Below are 25,633 nucleotides of genomic sequence, written 5' to 3' on the forward strand. Positions count from 1 at the left end.
TGCTGCCAACACCATGCTTCACTGTAGGGATGGTGCCAGGTTTCCTCCAGACATGACACTTGGCATTCAGGCCAAAGAGTTCAATCTTGGATTCATCAGACCAGAGAATCTTGTTTCTCATGGTCTGAGAGTTTTTACGTGCCTTTTGGCAAACTCCAAGCCGGCTGTCATGTGCCTTTTTGTCACACCCTGGCTCTGGGGACTCTATATGTTGAGCCAGGGTGTGTAGATTCTATGTGTTTATGTTCTGTGTGGGAGTTCTAGTTTGTGTATTTCTATGTTGGCCAGAGTGGCTCCCAATCAGAGGCAACGAGTGTCAGCTGTTGCTGGTTGTCTCTGATTGGGAGCCATATTTAAACAGTCTGTTTCCCTTAGTGTTTGTGGGATCTTGTTTCCGTTTGGTTTGTTTCCGTGTTAACCGTAGGACTGCACGTTTCGTTTATTGTTTTGTTGTTATATTATCACTAAAGATAATAAAGTTAAGTATGTTTGCAACTAACGCTGCGCATTGGTCTACTCCGTATAACGATCGTGACAGAAGATCCCACCATACCAGGACCAAGCAGCGTGTCCAGGAGCAGGCAGCCTGGACGTGGGAGCAAATATTGGACGGGCAGGGGTCCTGGACCTGGGAGGAAATCCAGGCCGGAATGGATCGCCGTCCATGGAGTGAGACGGTAGAGGCGCGACGGAGAGAGGAGCAACGGCGTCAACAATGTCGTCGTCGGACGGACGAGAGGCAACCCCACATTTTTTTAGGGGGGGGGCATACGGCATGGGCGACGGGGCAGCAGGAGGCAGCTACAGGGCGTAGGAGGAGGTTAGGTGAGGAGGCCACCAGGTTAAGGGGGCTATTGGCGCAGAGGGAGCAGGAGTTAGTGGTGCAGAGGGTGGAGCTATTGGAGGCGATAAGGGAGAAGGTGAGAATTGAGGCACGGCGAGAGGAACTCGGTAGGCAGCTGAGGGAGCGGAGGGTTATGACGAAACCCAGTCCCGCTCCTCACACCAAGCAAGTGGTGTGCGTCACCAGTCCGGTCCGGCCCGTTCCTTCTCCCCGCACTAAGTGGATGGTGTGCGTCGCCAGCCCGGCCCGGCCTGTTCCTGTTCCTCGCACCAAGCCTAAGGTGTGCGTCGCCAGCCCGGCCCGGCCTGTTCCTGCCACTCGCACCAAGCCTACGGTGCGCGTCGCCAGCCCGGCCCGGCCTGTTCCTGCCCTTCGCACCAAGTGTACGGTGCGCGTCGCCAGCCCGGCCCGGCCTGTTCCTGCCCCTCGCACCAAGTGTACGGTGCGCATCGTCAGCCCGGCCCGGCCTGTTCCTGCCCTTCGCACCAAGCCTACGGTGTGCGTCGCCAGCCCGGCCCGCCCTGTTCCTGCCACTCGCACCAAGCCTACGGTGCGCGTCGCCAGCCCGGCCCGGCCTGTTCCTGCTACTCGCACCAAGCCAGGGGTGCGAGTCGTCAGCCTGGTAAGGCCTGTTCCTGCTCCTCGCACCAAGCCTACGGTGTGCGTCGCCAGCCCGGCCCGGCCTGTTCCTGCCCCTCGCACCAAGCCTACGGTGCGCGTCGCCAGCCCGGCCCGGCCTGTTCCTGCCACGCGCACCAAGTCTACGGTGCGCGTCGCCAGCCCGGCCCGGCCTGTTCCTGCCACTCGCACCAAGCCTACGGTGCGCGTCGCCAGCCCGGCCCGGCCTGTTCCTGCCACTCGCATCAAAGCTACGGTGCGCGTCGCCAGCCCGGCCCGGCCTGTTCCTGCCACTCGCACCAAGCCAGGGGTGCGAGTCGTCAGCCCGGTCCAGCCCGTTCCTGCTCCACGCACCAAGTCAGGGGTGCGCATCGTCAGCCCGGTCCGGCCCGTTCCTGCTCCACGCACCAAGCCAGGGGTGCGCATCGTCAGCCCGGTCCGGCCCGTTCCTGCTCCACGCACCAAGCCAGGGGTGCGCATCGTCAGCCCGGTCCGGCCCGTTCCTGCTCCACGCACCAAGCCAGGGGTGCGCATCGTCAGCCCGATCCGGCCCGTTCCTGCTCCACGCACCAAGCCAGGGGTGCGCATCGTCAGCCCGGTCCGGCCCGTTGCTGCTCCACGCACAACCCGTGCCTGGGTCACCGGTGCCTGGTCAGGTACCGGTCAGCTGCTCCACACCGGAGCTGAAGCAATCCGCTCCTACGATGTCCAGTCCAGCTCCAGCCAGCGGGGCCAGTCCGGACCAGGGGCGCTACGGGGGGATTATTAGAGGGTGGTGGTCAAGCCCGGAGCCGGAACTGCCTCCGAGGAGGAATGCCCACCCAGCCCTCCCCTGGTTTATTTATGTGGAGGCGCGGTCGCAGTCCGCGCCTTTGGGGGGGGGGGGGTACTGTCACACCCTGGCTCTGGGGACTCTATATGTTGAGCCAGGGTGTGTAGATTCTATGTGTTTATGTTCTGTGTGGGAGTTCTAGTTTGTGTATTTCTATGTTGGCCAGAGTGGCTCCCAATCAGAGGCAACGAGTGTCAGCTGTTGCTGGTTGTCTCTGATTGGGAGCCATATTTAAACAGTCTGTTTCCCTTAGTGTTTGTGGGATCTTGTTTCCGTTTGGTTTGTTTCCGTGTTAGCCGTAGGACTGCACGTTTCGTTTATTGTTTTGTTGTTATATTATTACTAAAGATAATAAAGTTAAGTATGTTTGCAACTAACGCTGCGCATTGGTCTACTCCGTATAACGATCGTGACACTTTTACTGAAGAGTGACTTCCGTCTGGCCACTCTACCATAAAGGCCTGATTGGGGGAGTGCTGCAGAGATGGTTGTCCTTCTGGAAGGTTCTCCCATCTCCACAGAGGAACTCTAAAGCTCTGTCAGAGTGACCATTGGGTTCTTGGTCACCTCCCTGACCAAGGCCCTTCTCCCCTGATTGCGCAGTTTGGCCAGGCGGCCAGCTCTAGGAAGAGTCTTGGTGGTTCCAAACTTCTTCCATTTAAGAATGATGGAGGCTACTGTGTTCTTGGGGACCTTCAATGCTGCAGAAATGTTTTGCAACCCTTCCCCAGATCCGTGCCTCGACACAATTCTGTCTCGGAGCTCTATAGACAATTCCTTCGACCTCATGGCTTGTTTTTAGCTCTGACATGCACTGTCAACTCTGGGACCTTATATAGACATGTGTGTTCCTTTCCAAATCATGTCCAATCAATTGAATTTACCACAGGTGGACTCCAATCAAGTTGTAGAAACATCTCAAGGATGATCAATGGAAACAGGATGCACCTGAGCTCAATTTCGAGTCTCATAGCAAAGGATCTGAATACCTATGTAAATAAGGTATTTCTGTTTTTTCTTTTTAATACATTTGCAAAAATTCTAAAAACCTGTTTTCACTTTGTCATTATGTGTTATTTTTAGTAGATTGCTGAGGAATGTTTTTTATTTTATCCATTTTAGAATAAGGCTGTAACATAATAAAATGTGGAAAAAGTCAAGGGGTCTGAATACTTTCCGAAGGCACTGTGTTGATATCACTTACATTATCAAGCATTTCACACATAATATCCAGATACTGTATATATATATATATATATATATATATATATATATATATATATATATATATACTGTACCAGTCAAAAGTTTGGAAACACCAACTCATTCAAGGTTTTTCTTGATATGTACTATTTTCTACATTGTAGAATAATAGTGAAGACATCAAAACTATGAAATAACACATATGGAATCATGTAGTAACCAAAAAAGTGTTCAACAATTCAAAATATATTTTATATTTGAGATTCTTCATGACAGCAAACCTTTGCCTTGATGACAGCTTTGCACACTCTTGGCATTCTCTCAACCAGCTTCACCTGGAATGCTTTTCCAACAGTCTTGAAGGAGTTCCCACATATGCTGAGCACTTGTTGGCTGCTTTTCCTTCACTCTACGGTCCAACTCATCCCAAACCATCTCAATTTGGCTGAGGTCGGGTGATTGTGGAGGCCAGGTCATCTGATGCAGCACTCCATCTCTCTCCTTCTTGGTAAAATAGCCGTTACACAGCCTGGAGGTGTGTTGGGTCATTGTCCTGTTGAAAAACAAATGATAGTCCCACTAAGCCCAAACCAGAAGGGATGGCGTATCGCTGCAGAATGCTGTGGTAGCCATGCTGATTAAGTGTGCCTTGAATTCTAAAGAAATAACAGTGTCACCAGCAAAGCACCCCCACACCATCACACCACCTCCTCCATTCTTCACTGTGGGAACCTTACATGTGGAGATCATCCGTTTACCTACTCTGCGTCTCACAAAGACACGGCGGTTGGAACCAAAAATCTAAAATTTGGTCTAATGTCCATTGCTTGTGTTTCTTGGCCCATGCAAGTCTCTTCTTCTCATTGGTGTCCTTTAGTTGTGTGTTTTTTGTTGCAGAAATTCGACCATGAAGGCCTGATTCACACAGTCTCCTCTGAATAGTTGATGTTGAGATGTGTCTGTTACTTGATCTCTGTGAAGCATTTAATTTGGGCTGCAATTTCTGAGGCTGGTAACTCTAATGAACGTATCCTCTGCAGCAGAGGTATCTCTGGGTCTTCCATTCCTGTGGCGGTCCTTATGAGAGCCAGTTTCATCATAGCACTTGATGGTTTTTGCGACTGCACTTGAAGAAACTTTCAAAGTTCTTGAAATGTTCCGGATTGACTGACCTTCATGTCTTAAAGTAATGATGGACTGTCGTTTCTCTTTGCTTATTTGAGCTGTTCTTGCCATAAAATGGACTTGGTCTTTTACCAAATAGGGCTATCTTCTGTATACAAACCCTATCTTGTCACAACACAACTGATTGGCTCAAACGCATTAAGAAGGAAAGAAATTCCACAAATTAACTTTTAACAAGGCACACCTGTTAATTGAAATGCATTCCAGGTGACTACCTCATGAAGCTGGTTGAGAGAATGCCAAGATTGTGCAAAGCTATTAAGAGTGAAAGCAGGTATACAAGATGGCGTATTGAATACACAGCGGGACAAATCACCTCAAGATAAAAACATAATATTCAATATCAGTAAGTTAGACTAAATATTAACATTTCATATATTCGAGGGTAATAACATTCAATCTGGATAATAACACAAAACAAATGATAAGACTAGAGAAATGTATCGACAAATATTACAACAACACGCAACACCCAAACATGATGCAAGATAAACGAGGAGAATCAATCTCCAAGAGAAAACGCGACTCCTCGACCGATACAGATGATTTATGGTTTTCACCACTGGGACTGGTAAGTGTGGAAAGCGACCTGTTGAAGTCGATAAATGACAAACTGGGCATACTAGAGTTGGTCAGTAATGATGTAAAAGAGTTGAAGGCGAGTCTTGAAATGAGTGATGGAAATGCTGCGATAATGGAGAGCGATACAAAAAAACTAAAAGGGGCAGTCACTAGGATGGAAACGGACGTTAAGGAACGTAAAAAGGAGAACAACTTTCTGAGAGAAGCCTTACTAGACATACAAACTAGATCGATGAGAGAAAATCTAGTACTTACGGGTATCCAGGAAAAAGAGGGAGAGATTACAGAAAAAATTGTGAAGGACTTCTTTCTTACAGCGCTTCAAATTCCACTTGAGGCTGTCGACAAGATCTAACTCGAACGTGTACACCGTTTCGGACAAAGAGGCCAGAGATATGAGCGTCCAATCGTTGCCAAATCTGCTTTTTTTAAGGATAAAGTAATGGTTAAAAGCCTAGGTAAAAGACTTGCTGGCACGAAAATAGGCATGAATTGTCAGTTCCCGAGGAAGATTGCAGAACGGCGCAAAGTTCTGTACCCAATCATCAAGGAAAATAGATGAAAAGGGAAGCGTGTTGCTCTTGTTGTCGATAAACTGTATATTGACAACCAAATGTTCCGCGACACAAAGACTACTCCATGGCTATTCTGAAAGTTCTAATAGAGGAGTCGAATAATGGAACACCCAGTACTAGCCATGGTAAGGATTGTAATAATAAAGCACATTTATTGTAGGTATAGTATTTTATAAAGGGTTAAGACGGTATTACAAGAAAAGATAACAAGCAAAATAATAAATCTTCAAATACAACTAAATTAGAACACAAGTACTCAATCAACATAGTGGAGATAAAAACATAGCAAACAGAAGACATAGAAGGCACAGTATGTGGGTATGTGTGGATTTATTGTGATGGAAGGTGTGGTGTGCGTTTTTGTGTTTGAATAAGTGTGGCGTTAAGTGAGTGAGAAAGGAAATGGTTGCATATCCCAGAACCAACGTGTGTCTGTGAGCAGGGGTTGTGAGAGAGAGCTTTCAATTTTGTGCAGATGAGGGATATACATTTTAAAATAATAATAATATATTTTAATAATATATTTTTTAATTGTCCTATCTTGATGGAACGACCCTGTCACGAACGTCGTATGAAGGAGTGGACCAAAGCGCAGCGTTAGTAGCGAACATACTTGCTTTATTTAATTAAAGCATACACACGAAATAACAAAACAATAAACGACTCGTGAAGTCCTCAGTGACAATGACCGAACACGGAACAAAAACCCACAAACACAAAGTGAAACACAGACAGTTAAATATGGCTCCCAATCAGAGACAACCAGCACACAGCTGACACTCGTTGCCTCTGATTGGGAGTCACTCCGTCAAACATAGAAATAAACAACCTAGAACACCCAACATAGAAACAGAACACATAGAATGAACACACCCTGGCTCAACATAATGAGTCCCAGAGCCAGGGTGTGACAGTACCCCCCCCCTAAAGGCGCGGACTGCGACCGCGCCTAAATACGAGCAAAACAGGGGAGGGCTGGGTGGGCATTCCTCCTCGGCGGCGGCTCCGGCTCCGGGCTTGACCACCACCCTTCCATAATTCCCCGGTAGCGCCCCTGGTCCGGTCTGACCCCTCTGGCTGGATCTGGACTGGACATCGACGGAGCGGATTGCTTACGCTCCGTTGTGGAGCAGCTGACCGGTACCTGATCAGGCACCGGACTGACGACGCGCACCCCTGGCTTGGCGCGTGAGGCAGGAACGGACCGGACCTGGCTGACGATGCGCCCCCCTGGCTTGGTGCGTGGAGCAGCAATGGACCGGACCGGGCTGACGATACGCACCCCTGGCTTGGTGCGTGGAGCCGGAACGGGCCTCACCGACTGGACGACTCGCACCCTTGGCTTGGTGCGTGGAGCAGCGACGGGCCGGACCTGGCTGACGACTCGCACCCCGGGCTTGGTGCGAGTAGCAGGAACGGGCTGAACCAGGCTGACGACTCGCACCCCTGACTTGGTGCGAGTGGCAGGAACGGGCTGAACCAAGCTGACGACTCGCACCCCTGACTTGGTGCGAGTGGCAGGAACGGGCTGGACCAGGCTAACGACTCGCACCCCTGGCTTGGTGCGAGTGGCAGGAACGGGCTGGACCAGGCTGACGACGCACACCGTAGGCTTGGTGCGTGGAGCAGGGACAGGCCGGGCCGGGCTGGCGACGCACCCCGTAGGCTTGGTGCGTGGAGCAGGGACAGGCCGGGCTGGGCTGACGACGCACACCGTAGGCTTGGTGCGTGGAACAGGGACAGGCCGGGCAGGGCTGGCGACGCACACAACAGGCTTGGTGCGTGGAGCAGGAACAGGCCGGGCTGGGCTGGCGACGCACACCGTAGGTTTGGTGCGTGGAGCAGGGACAGGCCGGGCTGGGCTGTCGACGCACCCCGTAGGCTTGGTGCGTGGAGCAGGGACAGGCCGGGCTGGGCTGACGACGCACACCGTAGGCTTGGTGCGTGGAGCAGGGACAGGCCGGGCTGGGCTGACGACGCACACCGTAGGCTTGGTGCGTGGAGCAGGGACAGGCCGGGCAGGGCTGGCGACGCACACCGTAGGCTTGGTGCGTGGAGCAGGAACAGGCCGGGCTGGGCTGGCGACGCACACCGTAGGTTTGGTGCGTGGAGCAGGGACAGGCCGGGCTGGGCTGTCGACGCACACCGTAGGCTTGGTGCGTGGAGCAGGAACAGGCCGGGCAGGGCTGGCGACGCACACCGTAGGCTTGGTGCGTGGAGCAGGAACAGGCCGGACCGTACTGGGAACACACACCACTGGCCTTAAACGGGGATCAGGAACGGGCCGGACCGGACTGGCAATACACCTCAGTACCTCTCGCCGTGCCTCTACAACTTCCTTCCCTCCTCTCGCCAATGGCTCCTGTAACCCGGTGGCCTTCTCTCCTCGTCTCCCATTTCGCCCTGTGGCAGCCTCCTGCTGCCCAGTCGCCCATGCCGTGTGCCCCCCCCTAAAAAATTATTGGGGGTGCCTCTCGTCCGTCCGACGATGGCACTGCTGACGCCGCTGCTCCTCTCTCGCCAGGGCCTTAATCCTACCCCAAGGTCCCTTGCCCCCGAGCATGTCCTCCCAGGACCACGATTTGCCCACCTGGGCCATCGCCAGCCTCTCCATCTCCTTTCCTGGCGCTTCCTCCCATGTCCAGTCTGCCTGCTCCTGGACACGCTGCTTGGTCCTTTTATGGTGGGTTTTTCTGTCACGAACGTCGTATGAAGGAGTGGACCAAAGCGCAGCGTTAGTAGCTGAACATACTTGCTTTATTTAATTAAAGCATACACACGAAATAACAAAACAATAAACGACTCGTGAAGTCCTCAGTGACAATGACCGAACACGGAACAAAAACCCACAAACACAAAGTGAAACACAGACAGTTAAATATGGCTCCCAATCAGAGACAACCAGCACACAGCTGACACTCGTTGCCTCTGATTGGGAGTCACTCCGTCAAACATAGAAATAAACAACCTAGAACACCCAACATAGAAACAGAACACATAGAATGAACACACCCTGGCTCAACATAATGAGTCCCAGAGCCAGGGTGTGACAGACCCCCAACCCTATATCCTAGACATCAACCTGAGTGACCCATACACCAAAGAGAAGTCCCCATCTGTTTTATGGACCTGCTGTGAGTTACCTATATGCAGCCAAAACAGAAAAATAAATGCGGTCAGAGACCTACTTGAGCAGCACCGCCCCCTCAAGATTCTGAGCCTGCCTGGCAGGGTTGGTCCTACAAAGCCAGAGCCCCCTGATGGGAGAGCATAATATACAAGGAAATTCTCAAAGCTGCTAATGAGAACTTTGACGACCTTGTACCTAGCCGGTGGGGATTCCGGTGGGGTACCCCCACCCAGGTAGTGGCAGTGCTGGCAACACTGGCTGCAGTAACCCATGGGGAGGGGGTCACACTCAGACAATCAGAGAGGGGGCTTATCATTGTGGCCCAGGTGGCACAAAATAATCAAAGGTCTGACTGCACAGAGATGCTTGGGAAAAATGGTTACAACGGGGGACCAGAGTGTTTGTGTCTCAGGTGAAGAGGGTGGATCTGATCTCCATCACCTAGGACTTGACATAGATTAAATAGATGAATCAAATCTCACATTGTTGTCAATTTTTGCTCAATCTTGCATACTTTCTCAAACAGCTGTAACTATATATGCATTCGTATATGCATTCGTAAATCAGGTCCTTTCTTGAGTAGGGCTGTGGGATGTAACAACCGTTGAGCATCTGATTTTATGGTTGATTGTGGAGGAAAGGGGTTGAGTGTGTTAGAGTATGTGCGTGTGTGTTTATATACTTCTCCCATGGGCAAAGAAACTCAAAAGGGGTGATGATATTAATTAACAGTAATTTCGATCCGAATGTGCAAATTGTCCAAACAGATACAGTGGGGAGAACAAGTATTTGATACACTGCCGATTTTGCAGGTTTTCCTACTTACAAAGCATGTAGAGGTCTGTAATTTTTATCATAGGTACACTTCAACTGTGAGAGACGGAATCTAAAACAAAAATCCAGAAAATCACATTGTATGATTTTTAAGTAATTAATTGGCATTTCATTGCATGACATAACTATTTGATCACCTACCAACCAGTAAGAATTCCGGCTCTCACAGACCTGTTATTTTTTCTTTAAGAAGCCCTCCTGTTCTCCACTCATTACCTGTATTAACTGCACATGTTTGAACTCGTTACCTGTATAAAAGACACCTGTCCACACACTCAATCAAACAGACTCCAACCTCTCCACAATGGCCAAGACCAGAGAGCTGTGTAAGGACATCAGGGATAAAATTGTAAACCTGCACAAGGCTGGGATGGGCTACAGGACAATAGGCAAGCAGCTTGGTGAGAAGGCAACAACTGTTGGCGCAATTATTAGAAAATGGAAGAAGTTCAAGATGACGGTCAATCACCCTCGGTCTGGGGCTGAGGGTGATTGAGGAAGGTGAGGGATCAGCCCAGAACTACACGGCAGGACCTGGTCAATGACCTGAAGAGAGCTGGGACCACAGCCTCAAAGAAAACCATTAGTAACACACTACGCCGTCATGGATTAAAATCCTGCAGCGCACGCAAGGTCCCCCTGCTCAAGCCACCGCATGTCCAGGCCTGTCTGAAGTTTGCCAATGACCATTTGGATGATCCAGAGGAGGAATGGGAGAAGGTCATGTGGTCTGATGAGACAAAAATAGAGCTTTTTGGTCTAAACTCCACTCGCCGTGTTTGGAGGAAGAAGAAGGATGAGTACAACCCCAAGAACACCATCCCAACCGTGAAGCATTGAGGTGGAAACATCATTCTTTGGGGATGCTTTTCTGCAAAGGGGACAGGATGACTGCACCGTATTGAGGGGAGGATGGATGGGGCCATGTATCGCGAGATCTTGGCCAACAACCTCCTTCCCTCAGTAAGAGCATTGAAGATGGGTCGTGGCTGGGTCTTCCAGCATGACAACGACTCGAAACACACAGCCAGGGCAACTAAGTAGTGGCTCCGTAAGAAGCATCTCAAGGTCCTGGAGTGGCCTAGCCAGTCTCCAGACCTGAACCCAATAGAAAATCTTTGGAGGGAGCTGAAAGTCCGTGTTTCCCAGCGACAGCCCCGAAACCTGAAGGATCTGGAGAAGGTCTGTATGGAGGAGTGGGCAGTGTGTGCAAACCTGGTCAAGAACTACAGGAAACGTATGATCTTTGTAATTACAAACAAAGGTTTCTGTACCAAATATTAAGTTCTGCTTTTCTGATGTATCAAATACTTATGTCATGCAATAAAAGGCAAATTAATTATTAAAAAATCATACAATGTGATTTTCTGGATTTTTGTTTTAGATTCCGTCTCTCACAGTTGAAGTGTACCTATGATAAAAATGACAGACCTCTACATGCTTTGTAAGTAGGAAAACCTGCAAAATTGGCAGTATATCAAATACTTGTTCTCCCCACTGTACGCAAGGTAGATGGATTATTTTGAATATGTTATTGGACCATAAACATATATGGCTCATTAACCTTTACGGACCAAATAATGATGATCCACACTTCTTTGACAATATATATAATAAATGATCAACCCTGCAAGCAATTCAAGACTCTATTATTATGGTGGGAGTTTATAATACCGTTTTAAATAGCTCTATGGACCGTAAAGGAAATCACACTACAAACAATCACCCTCATGCTCTTAAGGAAATTGTGAATGTCATGGATACATTAGAACTAGTAGATATATGGAGGCTTAAATATCCTGATCTAGTGAGATATACATGGCGGAGACTCAATCAAGCTAATCGTCTTGACTTCTTTCTTATGTAATTCTCGTTGGCACCAAAAGTTTAAAAAGTGTTGATAGGGGACAGAATGCGGTCGGACCATCATATAATTGGCATATACATTACTCTTACAGAATTTCCACGTGGGCGTGGATATTGGACATTTAATCAAAGCCTATTGGATGACAACTTGTTTTTAACTAGGACAGAGGAATTTATAACTGATTTATTCTGACAACATAGGTACAGCAAATCCCCTTATTGAATGGGACACCTTTAAATGTGCCTTTAGAGGCCATGCAATTCAGTACTCATCTCGAAAACAAAAGCAATTTAGGTCAAAAGAGTCCATACTAACAAAGGAAATAGGTCTAACAGAATGGATAGATAGCAATAAAAACGGTAACTTAGAGGCTCAGAATAAATTAGAGGAAAAACAAAAAGAAATTGAGAAACTTATTCAAGAAAGATCAAGTGTAATATATTATAAAAAATAAAGCAAACTGGATGGAATATGGGGAAAAATGCACCAAATTCTTTTTAAATCTTCAACATAGGAATGCTACCAAAAATAATTTACTGAAACTGGTTACAAATGACGGAGTCACCCATGATTCACCAAATGATATTTTGAAGGAGGAAACAAAGTACTTTAAGCATATGTTTTCATTTCAGTCGCCTCCATCTCCTCTAACTGAAGCTAATTGTAGAGATTATTTTTCTATTGATATTGTAAAATTAACAGCCATACAGAAAGACTCATGTGAAGTTGAAATTACAGAGGAGGAACTTCTGGATGCAATTAAAGACTTTAAGTCCGGGAAAACTCCAGGGTTGGATGGCATACCAGTCGAGGTATACCAAACCTTTTTTGATATACTCAGAGGACCGTTATTAGCATGTTTTAACCACTCCTATGTAAATGGTAGATTATCAGACACTCAAGAAGAAGGTCTGATTTCATTATTACTGAAACAGGATACAAGTGGAAAATATAAAGATCCAGTCCATTAAAAAAATTAGAGGCCCTTTACACTTCAGTGTTGTGATGCAAAGATTCTAGCAAAATGTATAGCACATAGAATTAAAAAGGTATTGTCGGACATTATTAATTCTAATCAGACAGGTTTTTTACATGAAAGATACATTGAAGATAATATAAGGCAAGTACTGGAAACAATAGAACACTATGAAAAATCTGGGAAACCAGGCTATTCATAGCAGACTTCGAAAAGGCATTTGATAAAGTACGACTGGGGTTTATATATAAATGCCTGGAGCATTTCAATTTAGGAGAATCTCTTATAAAATGGGTTAAAATCATGTATAGTAACCCTAGGTGTAAAATAGTAAATAATGGCTATTTCTCAGAAAGTTTTAAACTGTCAAGAGGAGTGAAACAAGGTTGTCCACTATCGGCATATCTATTTATTATGGCCATTGAGATGTTAGCTATTAAAATCAGATCCAACAATAATATCAAGTGATTAGAAATCCAGGGCTTGAAAACAAAGGTGTCATTGTACGCTGATGATTCATGTTTTCTTTTAAATCCACAACTTGAATCCCTCCACAGCCTCATAGAGGATCTAGATACATTTTCTAACCTCTCTGGATTACAACCAAATTATGATAAATGTACTATATTACGTATTGGATCACTAAAAAATACAATTTTTACATTACCATGTAGTTTACCAATAAAATGGTCTGATGGTGATGTGGATATACTCGGAATACATATCCCAAAATGAAATAAATGATCTCACTCCAATACATTTTAATAGAAAGTTAGCAAAAATAGAAAAGATCTTGCTACCATGGAAAGGTAAATACCTGTCAATTTGTGGAAAAATCACCCTGATTAACTCTTTAGTATTAACCCAGTTTACCTATTTGCTTATGGTCTTGCCTACGCCTAACGAACAGTTTTTTAAATTATATGAGAAAATATTCCATTTTATTTGGAACGGCAAGCCAGACAAAATTAAACGGGCCTATTTATATAATGAATATGAATTCGAAGGACAGAAATGATTAAATATTAAAGCATTAGACCTATCACTAAAAGCTTCAGTCATACAAAAGTTATACTTAAATCCGAACTGGTTCTCTAGCAAATTAGTAAGATTGTCTCACCCAATGTTCAAGAATGGCCTTTTTCCCTTTATTCAGATTACAACCTCTCACTTTCAGTTATTTGAAAAGGAAATCATCTCCCAAATATCACTATTTCTAAAACAAGCCATAGAAAGTTGGTTGCAATTTCAATTTAATCCTCCAGAAATGACAGAACAAATACTGCAACAAATATTGTGGTTAAACTCAAATATACTAATTGATTAAAAAAAAAGTTTATTTTGACAAAATTTAAAAAAAAGGTATAATCTTCGTAAATTATATCATCGGTAGGACTGGTGTAGTTATGTTGCACATGCAGCTAACTAAAACATATGGAAATGTCTGCTCTACCCAAAATTACAACCAAATAATTGCAGCATTACCGCAAAAATGGAAGAGGAAAGTGGAAGGGGGAAAAAGTAAGGAACTTGTCTGTCGTCCTTGCATTAAAGAACATAATTGGTTAAAGAAAACTGTGATGAATAAAAAAGTATACCAGTTTCATTTAAGGACCAAAGGATTGACAGCCGTCCCATATAGATTGCAAAATAGTTGGGAAGAGATTTTTGACGTACCGATCCCATGGCATAGTGTTTATGAACTGATACGCAAAACGACGCCGGATTCAAAACGTATAATTTTTCAATTTAAATTATTATATAAAATTCTTGCTACCAATAGAATGTTATTTATATGGGGGATACAATCTTCCCAGCTCTGCAGATCTTGCTGCGAAGAGACAGAATCATTAGATCATTTGTTTTGGTTCTGTCCATTTGTAGCTTGTTTTTGGACACAGGTCCAGGAATGGCTAAAGGATTGCAATATTTACCTGGAGCTAACCCTGCAGATAGCATTACTGGGTGATCTGAAAAGTCATAGTCAATCGATCAATAATATAATAATATAGCAAAAATGTTTATTTTCAATGTACAATCTGTAGAAACAATGAGAATAGAAAGGTTCAGAACTTTTGTAAAACATCACAGTACAGTTGAAAAATATATGGCAAATAGAAATCCAATATGGATCGTGTTAAGAGATAGATGGGTGGTGTTGAATGGAGTTGAAGGATGGGACTAATAACAACTAACAACAACTAATAACAACAAGATAACTAATAATGTAAGCATACTGTGTCCATAATAAGTATATACAGTGGGGAGAACAAGTATTTGATACACTGCCGATTTTGCAGGTTTTCCTACTTACAAAGCATGTAGAGGTCTGTAATTTTTATTATAGGTACACTTCAACTGTGAGAGACGGAATCTAAAACAAAAATCCAGAAAATCACATTGTATGATTTTTAAGTAATTAATTTGCATTTTATTGCATGACATAAGTATTTGATACATCAGAAAAGAAGAACTTAATATTTGGTACAGAAACCTTTGTTTGCAATTACAGAGATCATACGTTTCCTGTAGGTTTTGACAAGGTTTGCACACATTGCAGCAGGGATTTTGGCCCACTCCTCCATACAGACCTTCTCCAGATCCTTCAGGTTTCGGGGCTGTCGCTGGGCAATACGGACTTTCAGTTCCCTCCAAAGATTTTCTATTGGGTTCAGGTCTGGAGACTGGCTAGGCCACTCCAGGACCTTGAGATGCTTCTTACGGAGCCACTCCTTAGTTGCCCTGGCTGTGTGTTTCGGGTCGTTGTCATGCTGGAAGACCCAGCCACGACCCATCTTCAATGCTCTTACTGAGGGAAGGAGGTTGTTGGCCAAGATCTCACGATACATGGCCCCATCCATCCTCCCCTCAGTACGGTGCAGTCGTCCTGTCCCCTTTGCAGAAAAGCATCCCCAAAGAATGATGTTTCCACCTCCATGCTTCACGGTTGGGATGGTGTTCTTGGGGTTGTACTCATCCTTCTTCTTCCTCCAAACACGGCGAGTGGAGTTTAGACCAAAAAGCTCTATTTTTGTCTCATCAGACCACATGACTTTCTCCCATTCCTCCTCTGGATCATCCAGATGGTCATTGGCAAATAAAATACAAAAATGAACTAAATACAAAAAAAAGGTTCTGCAAAGCTGTCATGAAGAATTTCAAATATAACATATATTTTGATTTGTTTAACACTTTTTGGGTTATTACATGATTCCATATGTGTTATTTCATAGTTTTGATGTCTTCACTATTATTCTACAATGTAGAAAATAGTAAAAATCAAGAAAAACCTTGAATGAGTAGGTTTGTCCAAACTTTTGACTGGTACTGTATATAAAAATCCAAATAATGAAATGGTAGTTCTGGGCTGTGTTCATTGGGGCACGCAATGGAAAACGTTTAAAAATTGCAATGGAAACCAAAATGTTTTTTTGTCCAGGTAGTCTCTGTTTCAGTCAGTTTTGTCCTGTTTGGGTGCATAATGAACATCACCGTGCTTTGTTTCAAGCTGCCTGTTTTTTTAAGTTGCAAAACCCCAGTGCCTGCTGGGAATAATAACAAAAGCACAGTGATGTTAATTATGCACCCAAACAGGACAAAACTGACTGAAACAGAGACTACCTGGACAAAAAAACATTTCAGTTTCCATTGCAATTTTTAAACGTTTGTTGGTCCCGTGTAGCTCAGTTGGTAGAGCATGGCGCTTGCAACGCCAGGGTTGTGTGTTCGATTCCCACGGGGGGCCAGTATGATTTATTTTTTTTATGCACCTACTAACTGTAAGTCGCTCTGGATAAGAGCGTCTGCTAAATGACTAAAATGTAAATGTAAGCAATAAGCCCCTGCTCCGGGGTGAAGTTTCCCCTAGGTACAGATCTAGGATAAGTTTCCCCTCCCCCAATCCTAACCTTAATCATTAGTTGGGAAAATGCTAAACTGACACAAGATCAGCGACTAGGGGCAACTTCACCCTACACTGTAAACCCCTTGTCCAAAACATTTGGCTGTCACGCCATGTGACGTTCTTGGATTATCTTTCCCTATTGATGACCTATAAGCACGGTACAATACATGGTTATAACATCTACAGAAAATACAGATATGCCAATGGGGGCTGTGTAGCAGTCTATATTCAGAGCCACATTCCTGTAAAGCTTAGAGTGGATCTCATGTTAAATACTGTTGAAGAAATATGGCTACCGGTTCAGCTGCCTCACCTAAACCCCATTCTTGTGGGAAGCTACTATAGACCACCAAGTGCTAACAGTCAGTATCTGGATAATATGTGTGAAATGCTTGATAATGTATGTGATATCAACAGAGAGGTATATTTCCTGGGTGACCATAATATTGATTGGCTTTCAACAAGCTGCCCACTCAAGAGAAAGCTTCAAACAACCAGTGCCTGCAACCTGGTTCAGTTTATCAGTCAACCTACCAGGGTATTTACAAACAGTACAGGAATGAAATCATCAACATGAATTGATCACATCTTTACTAATGCTGCAGAAATCTGCTTTAAAGCAGTGTCTAAATCCATCGGCTGTAGTGATCACAAAGGCTGGACCTAACATAGTGTATAAGAGGTCATACAATAAGTTTTGTAGTGATTCCTATGTTGATGAAGTAAATAATATTTGCTTGTCTGTGGTGTGTAACCAGACGCTGCACTTGACACATTTATGAAATGTTTTATTCCAGTTATTAATAAGCATGCACCCATTAAGAAAATTACTGTAAAAACTGTTAAATCCCCGTGGATTGATGAGGAATTAAAAAGTTCCTGCACAACAAATTGGCAAACGTGTTGTAAATTGAGAAATCATTTGACTAAACTGAATAAAAAGAAGAAGAAACTATACTATGAAACAAATATAAATGATATAAAGAATGATAGTAAAATGCTTTGGAGCACCTTAAATGACATTTTGGGCAAAAAGGCAAACTCCGCTCCATCATTCATTGAATCAGATGGCTCATTTATCACAAAACCCACTGATATTGCCAACTACTTTAATTATTTTTTGTCATCTGCAAGATTAGCAAACTTAGGCATGACATGCCAGCAACAAATGCAGACACTACACATCCAAGTATAACTGACCAAATTATGAAAGACAAGCATTGTAATTTTGAATTCCGAAAAGTGAGTGTGGAAGAGGTGAAAAAGTCATTCTGCTACTCAAGAATAGTAAACCCCCTTTACTGGCTCAAATAGCTGACCAATCAGCCTGTTACCAACCATTAGTAAACTTTTGGGAAAAATGGTGTTTGAACAGATACAATGCTATTTTACAGTGAACAAATTGACAACAGACTTTCAGCACGCTTATAGGGAAGGACATTTAACATGCACGACACTTACACAAATGACTGATGTTTGGCTGAGAGAAATTTATGATTAAAAGATTGTGGGAGCTGTTTTATTAGACTTTATTACGGCTTTTGACATTATTGATCATAGTCTGCTGCTGGAAAAACTTATGTGTTATGGCTTTACAGCCCCTGCTATATTGTGGATAAAGAGTTACCTGTCTAACAGAACACAGAGTGTGTTCTTTAATGGAAGCCTCTCCAACATAATCCAGGTAGAATCAGGGATTCCCCAGGGCAGCTGTCTAGGCCCCTTACTTTGTTCAATCTTTACTAATGACATGCCACTGGCTTTGAGTAAAGCCAGTGTGTCTATGTATGCGGATGACTCAACATGGACTGGGTAGGTTATGTTTGTTAGATTGGTTTTATGAAGCATGTCAGGAGAACATTGGCAGCCTATTGGACAGAAAATGTTGACCAATAAAATATCTGTTCTTTTTCACTTACAGGGGCCCACTTATGGCGCAGTATGACTGGAAGGTAGGTGCTCTGTTGTATTATCAACACATTGTGTGTGTGTTTGTATGTGCATGTGTGTGCGCGTGTATGTGTGTGTGTGAGAGAGAGAGCTCACAATATGGCTTGTAATGAATACTCCCCTTAAAGGGATACTTCGGGGAGGCCCATTATCTACTTCCCCAGAGTCAGATGAACTCATGGATACCATTTTTATGTCTCTGCGTGCGGTTTGAAGGAAGTTGCTAACCAGCGCTAGCGCAATTGTTAACTAGCGTTAGCGCAATGACTGGAAGTCTATAGGCTTCCATTAGTTGAGCTAACGCTAGTTAGCATTGGCTCGTGAAACTACTTCTAACTTCCTTCATACTGGACACAGAGACATAAACATGGTATCAACAAGTTCATCTGACCCTGGGGAAGTAGATAAAGTGCCTCTCATTGCCAAAATCCTGAAGTATTCCTTTAATGTTACCTGTGTGTGTCCACATCCTGCTATATTTGCTCAGCTGTGAGACAAAGTGAGTCCAATTCAAGACCATGATTGTAATTGTGTCAAATTGCCATCATAAAAGGAGTTCAAAATGGCCAGTATTTCTGTATTCATATTTCAGAAGAACATATAGATTCTTTAGACTTTCAGAATGCTGAAAACATGTTATTACTAACCCAAACTGGTCTCTAAATAATAGATAAAAATACAAAATATGTAACAACTTCCTCGGTCTGCCCTTACTAATAGTGAGCACGCAACTTTCCCCCACTCTTCCCTAAAAGCTTCATGGAGCAAGTTGACGTTTATTGGGATGAACTTGTCCTAGAGGCAGAGCTGAGCAATTTCCACTAGATGGGCCAGCGGCAAAGTAAAAATTGGCTATATAGTAAAAATTCATAAAAACAAACATTTGCTTTGGTCTTAATTTAAGGTTAAGGTTAGGCATAAGGTTAGCAGTGTGGTCAATGTTAGGGTTAAGGTTAAGGTTAGGGTTAGGTTTAAAATCAGATTTATGACTGTGTGGTTGTACCAGCTAGTGACTACCCTGCAGAGCTGCCTCCAATACATGAGTCATCCCAATAAATACCAACCTGCACTAGCGGAGCAAGGAAATTCAGACTAGTTTGAAGCAATTTTTCAACTAAAGTAGACAGTAATGTTACGAGTAAAGTAGGAAGCTCATGTTTTAATAGGCGATAAGAAATTAATGTATTATGAAAGGAGTGTGGATATTTTGCCTGGCAAAGCATTTTTATGCGCTGACTGAATGGGAGCTGATAATTATGAGGCTTCCATGTCTAGCCAAGATTCTCGTATCTTTGGTAAATAAGCAACTTTGCTCTTTTTCTATCTGAGCATGGTATTTAGAAAATAAATCAATCTGGGTTTAGGCCAGGGCACAACACTAACACAACAACCACATTCGTTGTTAATGATATTGTCAATGCTTTAGAGTAATTGTGTTGCCTTGTTTGTGGACCTGACAAAAGCGTTTGATACTGCTGATCACGCTATTTTATTGAACAAGTTATCTGGGTCTGAATTTCTTGAAGTACAGTACCAGTGAAAAGTTTGGACAGACCTACTCATTCCAGGGTTTTTCTTTCTTTTTACTATTTTCTACATTGTAGAATAATCAAAACATCAAAACTATGAAATAACACATATGGAATGATGTAGTAACCAAAAAACTGTTAAACAAATCAAAATATATTTCAGATTTGAGATTCTTCAAAGTAGCCAACTATTGCCTTGATGACAGCTTTGCACACTCTTAGCATTCTCTCAACCAGCTACATGAGGTAGTCACCTGAAATACATTTCAATTAACAGGTGTGCCTTGTTAAAAGTTAATTTGTGGAATTTCTTTCCTTCTTAATGCGTTTGAGCCAATCAGTTGTGTTGTGACAAGGTAGGGGTGGTATATAGAAGATAGCCCTATTTGGGAAAAAAACAAGTCCATATTATGGCAAGAATAACTCAAATAAGCAAAGAGAAACGACAGTCCATCATTACTTTAAGACATGAATGTTCAGTCAATCCGGAAAATGTCAAGAACTTTGAAAGCCCCTTCATGTGCAGTCGCAAAAACCATCAAGCGCTATGATGAAACTGGCTCTCATGAGGATCGCCACAGGAAAGGAAGACCCAGAGTTACCTCTGCTGCAGAGGATAAGTTCATTAGAATAACTGCACCTCAGAAATTGCAGCCCAAATAAATGCTTCACAGTGTTCAAGTAACAGACACACATCAACTGTTCAGAGGAGACTGCGTGAATCAGGCATTCATGGTCGAATTGCTGCAAAGAAACCACTACTAAAGGTCACCAATAAAAAGAAGAGACTTGCTTGGGCCAAGAAACACGAGCAATGGACATTAGTCTGGTGGAAATCTGTCCTTTGGTCTGATGAGTCCAATTTTGAGATTTTTGGTTCCAGCCGCCTTGTCTTTGTGAGACACAGAGTAGGTGAACGCATGATCTCTGCATGTTTGGTTCCCACCGTGAAGCATGGAGGAAGAGGTATGATGGTGTGGGGGTGCTTTGCTGGTGACACTGTTGGTGATTTCTTTCGAATTCATGAGCTGAAATAAAAGATCCCAGATATGTTCCATACGCACAAAAAGCTTATTTCTCTCAAATGTTGTGCACACATTTGTTTTCATCCCTGTTAGTGAGCATTTCTCCTTTGCTAAGATAATCCATCCACCTGACAGGTGTGGTATATCAAGAAGTTGATTAAACAGCATGATCATTACACAGGTGCACCTTGTGCTGGGGATAATACAAGTCCACTCTAAAATGTGCAATTTTGTCATACAACACAATGCCACAGATGCCTCAAGTTTTGAGGGAGCGTGCAATTGGCATACTGACTGCAGGAATGTCCACCAGAGCTGTTGCCAGATAATTGAATGTTAATTTCTCTACCATAAGCCGCATCCAACGTTATTTTAGAGAATTTTGCATTACGTCCAACTGGCCTCACAACCGCAGACCATGTTTAAACACGCCAGCCCAGGACCTCGACATCCGGCTTCTTCACCTACGGGATAGTCTGAGACCAGCCACCCGGACAGCCGATGAAACTGGGGTGTATTTCTGTCTGTAATAAAGCCCTTTGGTGGGGAAAATCTCATTCTGATTGGCTGGGCCTGGCTCCACAGTGGGTGGGCCTATGCCCTCCCAGGCCAACCCATGGCTGCGCCCCTGCCCAGTCAATGCGAAATCCATTAGATTAGGGCCTAATTTATTTATTTCAATTGACTGATTTCCTTATATGAACTGTAACTCAGTAAAATCTTTGAAATTGTTGCGTGTTGCGTTTATATTTTTGTTAAGTATATATGTGGATGATACTATTACAGTTGAAGTCGGACGTTTACATACACTTAGGTAGGAGTCATTAAAACTCGTTTTCCAACCACTCCTCAAATTGCTTTTTAACAAACTATAGTTTTGGCAAGTCGGTTAGGACATCTACTTTGTGCCTGACACAAGTAATTTTTCCAACAATTGTTTACAGACAGACTATTTCACTTATAATTCACTTTGTCACAATTCCAGTGGGTCAGAAGTTTACATACACTAAGTTCACTGTGCCTTTTAAACAGCTTGGAAAATTCCTGAAAATTATGTCATGGCTTTAGAAGCTTCTGATAGGCTAATTGACATCATTTGAGTCAATTGGAGGTGTACCTGTGGATGTATTTCAAGGCCTACCTTCAAACTCAGTGCCTCTTTGCTTGACATCATGGGAAAATCAAAAGAAATCAGCCAAGACCTCAGAAATGGTAGACCTCCACAAGTCTGGTTCATCCTTGGAGCAATTTCCAAACGCCTGAAGGTACCACGTTCATCTGTACAAACAGTAGTACGCAAGTATAAACACCCTGGGACCACGCAGCCATCATACCGCTCAGGAAGGAGACGCATTCTGTCTCCTAGAGATGAACGTACTTTGGTGCGAAAGTGCAAATCAATCCCAGAACAACAGCAAAGGACCTTGTGAAGATGCTGGAGGAAACAGGTACAAAAGTATCTATATCCACAGTAAAACGAGTCCTATATCGACATAACCTGAAAAGCCGCTCAGCAAGGAACAAGCCACTGCTCCAAAACCGCCATAAAAAGCCAGACTATGGTTTGCAACTGCAAATGGGGACAAAGATCCTACTTTTTGGAGAAATGTCCTCTGGTCTGATGAAACAAAAATAGAACTGTTTGGCCATAATGACCATTGTTATGTTTGGAGGAAAAAGGGGGGAGCTTGCAAGCCGAAGAACACCATCCCAACCGTGAAGCTCGGGGGTGGCAGCATCATGCTGTGGGGGTGCTTTGCTGCAGGAGGGACTGGTGCACTTCACAAAATAGATGGCATCATGAGGAAGGAAAATTATGTGGATATATTGAAGCAACATCTCAAGACATCAGTCAGGAAGTTAAACCTTGGTCGCAAATGGACAATGACCCCAAGCATACTTCCAAAGTTGTGGCAAAATGGCTTAAGGACAACAAAGTCAAGGTATTGGAGTGGCCATCACAAAGCCCTGACCTCAATCCTATAGAAACTGTGTGGGCAGAACTGAAAAAGCGTGTGCGAGCAAGGAGGCCAACAAACCTGACTCAGTTACACCAGCTCTGTCAGGGGGAATGGGCCAAAATTCACCCAAATTATTGTGGGAAGCTTGTGGAAGTCTACCCAAAACATTTGACCCAGGTTAAACAATTTAAAGGCAATGCTACCAAATACAAATTGAGTGTATGTCAACTTCTGACCCACTGAGAATGTGATGAAAGAAATAAAAGCTGAAATAAATCATTCACTCTACTATTATTCTGACATTTCACATTCTTAAAATAAAGTGGTGATCCTAACTGACCTAAAACAGGGAATGATTACTAGGATTAAATGTCAGGAATTGTGAAAAACTGAGTTAAAATATATTTGGCTAAGGTGTATGTAAACCTCCGACTTCAACTGTATGTACGCAATTGCCCCGACTGCTGACCTGGCTGACAAGGCTACAGTCCGATTATGCAGTTGTGCAGGAAGCCCTTACTGATTTAAAACTTGTGCTTAATACGGGCAAAACTAAATACATATTGTTTTCAAGTTCTCGTAAGATTGTCTCAGATGGATTATATCTTCACTCACCAGATGGTTCTATAATCAAACGAGTCCCTGCATACATATACCTTGGTATTTGGAGTGACAATGATTTATTGTTTAAAAAACATATGAATGAGCTTGTTAAGAAACAAATATTGTCTCTCTCTAGTCTGTTCTTGATTATGGTGATACTATTTATCAAAGTATAGCTGCCTCTACTCTCAAACCCTTGGATGCTGTTTCTCTTAGCGCCCTTCGTTTTATCACAGGAGACATTTTTATTACTCATCACTGTAATATTTACCAAAAGGTCGTCTGAACCTCTTTGAAGTCACGTAGTTCACATCATTGCACTCTTTTTGTTTACAAAGCCCTGCTCCACAAGCTTCCAACAAACCTACTGTTATGATTTAACTGGATAAGAACCCAAATGCAGACCAGTACACCAAGCCAGAGAAGTTTTAACAGGTTTATTTACAATGTTCAAAGTCCAGGTTTCCCAATATAGGGGAAGAGCAAGTCCAGGTTACCGGGAGGGTAACAGATCCAGATCAGGGCAGGTGTGGTACCGTAATGTCCTAGTGTCCGTGGTGAGTCCAAAAGAGAGGTCCGGTAATGGAGAGCAGGATGGTGGTGGCAGGAGTGAAGCGGAGGCAGGAGTCAGGTTCCAAATATCTGTGGCACAGGAGAAAAAGTAAATAGAACAAGCCAAAACACAAAGAGCAAAAATAAACAGGTTGAGTCGGCAGCGAGACTAACATGGTCGTCTTGACTATGATCTGACGATGAGTGGTAAGTTTGACCGGGTCTTAAAGGCTGAGGTGATTATGGTGAATGAGCTGCAGCTGGAACCCTGACTCCCGCACACCAGACTTCACTCCTGCAATCAAGGACAGACAGAGGGGAGGGAGAGAGCAGAGAGAGAGCTACCTAGCAGCAGTAGGCCTAACAGTACCCCCCTCTACGGACGCCACCTGGCGGCCGACGGGGTTTATCGGGATGTAACCTATGAAACTCTCGGACCAGAGCAGGATCCACAATGAAGCTCCTGGGCACCCAGGAACGTTCCTCAGGACCATAACCCTCCCAATCCACCAGGTACTGGAAACCACGACCCCGGCGGCGAACATCCAGAAGTCGCCGGACAGTGTAGACCGGACCCCCACCCACGATCCTGGGCGGAGGAGGGGGACGAGAGGGCGGGCACAGAGGGCTAACCCGACACAGGCTTAATCTGGGAAACATGAAAGGTGGAATGAACCCGTAGGGAGGCAGGAAGCTGTAGCTTAACCGCGCAGGGGTTAACAATAGACAGTATCTTGAACGGTCCTATAAAACGAGGCGCCATCTTCTTAGACTCCACCTTCAATGGAAGGTCCCGTGACTTCAGCCATACCTCTTGACCAGGAGAGTAACCGGGAGCCTGGGACCGGTGACGGTTGGCTTGCCTCTGCATGTACGCCGAAGCTCGGGACAGAGCTACCCTGGCCTTCCTCCAGACCTTGAAGCAGCGGCGCATGTGGGACTGCACCGAGGGTACCGCCAGTTCCCTCTCTTGAGAAGGGAACAGGGGAGGTTGATAACCCAGAGCACACAGAAAAGGAGACAAACCAGAGGAAGCGTTAGTCAAGGTGTTATGAGCATATTCCACCCAGGGGAGCATGGAGCTCCATGACCCAGGGTTAGACCCTGTGACACAGCGAAGAGCGGTCTCCATCTCCTGGTTCGCTCTCTCGGCTTGCCCGTTGGTCTGGGGGTGATATCCAGAGGACAGGCTGGATGTAATGCCCAAAGCTTTACAGAAAGCTTTCCACACCTGGGAGACAAACTGGGGACCCCTGTCAGAGACAATATCCGTGGGTAGACCATGAGAGCGGAACACATGTTCAACCAAAATATCAGCCGTCTCTCTGGCAGTGGGCAGTTTAGGTAGGGCCAAAAAATGAGCGAACTTAGAAAAACGATCAATCACCGTAAGAATTACAGTCTTTCCAGACGAGGGGGAAGTCCAGTGACAAAATCCATAGCGATATGCGACCAGGGCCGGC

General features: G+C 44.5%; 1 protein-coding gene across 1 annotated transcript in view; it reads left to right on the forward strand.

The window, feature by feature from the left end:
- retreg1 (reticulophagy regulator 1) overlaps nucleotides 1–25,633 on the forward strand; it is a 75,481-nt gene that overhangs the window by 4,145 nt on the left and 45,703 nt on the right. The window contains exon 3 of the mRNA XM_041841466.2: nucleotides 18,472–18,502. Within this exon, the coding sequence (XP_041697400.2) occupies nucleotides 18,472–18,502 (31 nt within the window). The remainder of the gene's footprint in view (nucleotides 1–18,471; nucleotides 18,503–25,633) is intronic.

Source organism: Coregonus clupeaformis, chromosome 21 (assembly GCF_020615455.1).
Source record: "Coregonus clupeaformis isolate EN_2021a chromosome 21, ASM2061545v1, whole genome shotgun sequence".
In the NCBI taxonomy this organism is placed as follows: domain Eukaryota; kingdom Metazoa; phylum Chordata; class Actinopteri; order Salmoniformes; family Salmonidae; genus Coregonus; species Coregonus clupeaformis.